This window comes from Triticum dicoccoides, chromosome 6A (assembly GCF_002162155.2).
Source record: "Triticum dicoccoides isolate Atlit2015 ecotype Zavitan chromosome 6A, WEW_v2.0, whole genome shotgun sequence".
Classification (NCBI taxonomy): domain Eukaryota; kingdom Viridiplantae; phylum Streptophyta; class Magnoliopsida; order Poales; family Poaceae; genus Triticum; species Triticum dicoccoides.
This window is the reverse complement of record NC_041390.1, coordinates 516,021,574-516,025,258: the sequence shown is the minus strand read 5'-3', so window position 1 is coordinate 516,025,258 and position 3,685 is coordinate 516,021,574. Positions and strand designations below refer to the sequence as shown.

Here is a 3,685-nt window from a genome sequence, read left to right as displayed (position 1 = left end):
GTGCCCGGAGGCGGTCGATTGAATTATGCGTGTGTGAATAACAGGGGTGCGAACCCCTCATACTGAGGAGGGGGTGGCTTATATAGAGTTCGTCGACCCTCTCCTGCCCTCAGTGATGCAGGGTTTAAGGTACATTTAAGGTTGGGCGTTACTGGTAACGCCCCTAATAAAGTGCTATAATGACCATAAAGACTACTTAATAGCCGACCGTTTGCCTGCTGAGTGACTTTAGGTCTCCTGGCAGTCGAGTGGTTGGCTTCATGGTCGAGTGATAGCTTCTTGGTCGAGTGTCTTGAACCCATCGAGTAGGATACCTTCAAGTCGATTGAAAGGTGACTTCTTCTAGGGATGTCCTTGGGTAGGGCTCTTTGGACAGGTCCGTGCCCCTACCCTAGGTACATAGCTTCATCAGCTGCTGGAGCTGCAACAACACCTGCACCCGCTCGTTTGATCCTTTGCAGTGAGAGGCCGCCCTTGTTGGAGATTTTAACTCCTGCCAGCGTCTTCCTATGAGCCACTGGAGGGCTGGGACGAGGCGACGCAGGCGGGGCGAGGATGCCCAGCTGCCGCTCCTCGAAGATGGGCGCGAGGGTCTCCACTTCGTCTTGTGTGGCGCTACGGTGCACTGGGGAGGGGGTACGCCTCATGGTGCCGACGCAGACCAGCGGCGGCGTTGGCGACGACTGGAAGCCAGGTGGCCTGGACGGCGATGGAAGGGGCCTCACCATGGCCTCAGGCGAGCACAGCTCGAGCAGAGGTTGGCTATGAGTCGCACCCAACAGGAGGGAGCTCCTGGTCTCGTCACGTTTAGAAGCAGGGCTTGGCGGCAGGACCGTGGTTGGGGAGAGCGGCGGGGACACCGGTGGAGTGCGCTCATCTTGGGATCGCAGCCTAGAGGAGCGAGGCAAGGCGTGACGGACGGGGCTACGCCCACGCGCAAGCTGCTCCGCCGGCAGCTGGACGGGCAGCAGCTCGAGGACACGAGTTGGCTCACCACTACCCGATCCCGAGCCTCGCAGAACTGCAGCAGAGCCGGGGCATGCAAGGGGGGCAAGCACAGCAGTGTTGCCCTCCCGTCGGTGTCCCCCCCGAGCGGTCCCTAGTGCGGTCCTGGCCATCATCGCGGTGGCGCTCGCGAGTGTTGCGAGAGAGCGAGCGCCGCACCTTGGCGCCCCAGCCCCCCCGAGCATGGCCACCATCGCGCCCGCGCCGGCCGTCGCGGTCGCCGTCATCTTGGCGCCTATCCGGGCGCCGCTCAGTACACCCCTGCGCAGGTCGGCGATCCCTTGGGGTGTACGTGCCATCGACAAACTTCCTATACCAGGTGAATTCATGAACTTCCGGTGGCGGCGGGTTGTCATCGTCGTCGCCGGCCTTGGAGTGGTCCTCGTGGAGGTCCAGATGGATGATGACGCAATGACGAAGGCCGTGCTGTCCCCGACAGCGGTGACCATGGGCCGGCAGCGTTAGCCATTTGACCTTGGGGATGGCACTGGGATCGGCCGTCCATGCCCACAACGCCATGTCCCTCGTGTCCTCCTTGCGAAGGGAACGTGGCTCGATGTAGTCGAGAGAGCAGCCACGGCCGATGAGGAAGGTGGCGATGTAGTTGTTCCAGCCGTGCAGCGGGACGCCTTCCAAGCAGAGCCGAACGTGGTGGAGCTGGTCCTCGTTGTCGGCGTGCGCTTCAAGCCTCCACTCACGCACATAGATGCGGTAGCCAGCGCCGGGAAGATCACCGCGGGACAGAGCCTCGGCGCAGTGGTGCCGATGCATAAACCAAACAAAGAATTGCTCGGGATAGTGCTGGACCACCTCGACGTCCGCCTGACGCGCGCCCAGGGCCGTTGCAAGCTCAGAGGCCACCTGCCGGTAGGAGACGTCCTGCCGGCCACCCTCGAGCCAAGCGACCGCACCGTTGGAGGAGAGGACAGCCGCTTCCAGCTGCATCTCAGGCGTCGCTGGGACAACAACGAAGTCTTCCGCCGGCCGCAGCGAAGCGTCACCAGGCCATAGCAAGGCCACCAGGCCGCGCCATGTTGGTCCGAGGGGTAGCAGGCAACAGCAGCGGGCGAGGGGCTTCCCAGCCACGACCCAGGCAAGATGCCCCGACGACAGCAGCAGTAGGGCGGGGGAGAGGTGGTGGAGGCACGGCTAGGCTGTCAAGAGAGCTCAGAGGCTTCCAGAGGTTTTGACAGCCGCGCGATTTGTGCCCATTTTGTAGGCAGCGGGAGCAGCGAATTGGGTCGCGGCACCCCTCAGCACGATGACCGCGGAAGAGGCACCGACAACACCGGCCTAGGAGCCATCGGGGAATGGGCGCCGGCTTGAATGCCGGGGCGGCCAAAGCCGGGCGGCGCGGGCCTTTACGCGATGCGACGAGGCGCTAGTCGCCGGTCACTTCATCCTCGCGCCCCGCGCAGGGCTGCAACCCCGGCACTGAAGACGCACCAGCAGCATGGTGGAAGGAGGCCAGCTGCCTCCCAATAGCACAATTAAGGTTGGCTTTGCCTGGGACTTGAATGCGCGAGGAAGCCGCAGCAGGGGCGGCGAGCCCCGGCCCAACCAAAGCCTGGCTCGGAGATGCACTTGGCGGCTGCGAGTCGGGGACTAAGCCGCCTGAAGAGGTAGATCCGCCCTGACCTGCCGGCAGCGAATCTAGATATGGCGAGACTGCAGCAGATGAGCACCAGAAGGACGAAGTTCTCCTAAGCAGCGCGAGCTGGACGCCAACAGGGCCGCCAGCAGGCGGCGGCGGCAGGGGCATAAACCAGGAGGCGAAGCCGGAGCAGGGAGCTACGGCCGCCCCCGCCGGCGCAGGCGCGGGCGCGGGCGCGGGTGGGGAGAGCGTGGGCGGGCACATTGCGTGTGATTTTTAGCGAGAGAAATCAATTGTATTTTTTTCATCAAGTTGGATTGATTCCCTAGCATGGAGATTTTTTTTTACCAACAAGGATTTTTTTTCTAACAAAGAAAAGGCAAGCCCTAATTAACTGTGGTGGTTAGTCTGATTTGTACCCTTAATAATACACCATTGCAAAACCTAGCCCATCTTTGGTTAGCAGTTTCTGGTAATTTGTTGTTACCAGTAAATAAACAACAACCATCAATGTTGTGAAAATCATATGAGTTAAATGAATGGTAAAAATGAGCACTCTATAAAAGTAAAAGGATAAATGGTTATAATATGTAATGACATCTTGTATTTATTTATTTTGTGAAAAGGGGAATAACCTCTGGCATCTGCATCGAGCGATGCACACAACCATCTTGTAAGTTCTTTTTTAGGTTAGCATGTTAAAGTACTTGGAACAATTGCAAAATTGAGAACCGGGATGCGAGAGCGTACTCAAAACTAACGCTTTTAGAAAGTTCAGGTTCAAGTATAACCGTACTGTTTCCTATGCTTATATACTACTCCCTGGTGAGTATCAAAAACGCTCTTTTTTTATGGGACGGAAGCAGCAACATTTACGAAAAAGGGTTTTCTCCGCTCTATATTATAAAGCAACCCGGAGGCAGTAACATTTAAGACAGAATCAAGCAACGGACTAACTCATTCCATGCATCATGCAACTACTAGCTTGGGGCTGCATGTATCAGCCACCACTATTTCTTAGTCTTTCTCAAATCAGAATCAAGCGCAAAACATATGAAAACTCCATAAAAATCCATATGTATTACC

The 3,685-nt window shown here is 57.7% G+C and overlaps 1 protein-coding gene across 1 annotated transcript; it reads right to left on the bottom strand.

Annotated features, from left to right (window-relative positions):
• Positions 1 to 996: 996 nt before the first annotated feature.
• On the bottom strand, positions 997 to 1,776 carry LOC119315937. The gene has a single exon (XM_037590367.1). The coding sequence runs from the start codon at positions 1,774 to 1,776 to the stop codon at positions 997 to 999; it is 780 nt and encodes a 259-aa protein (XP_037446264.1).
• Between the last annotated feature and the right edge of the window lie 1,909 nt (positions 1,777 to 3,685).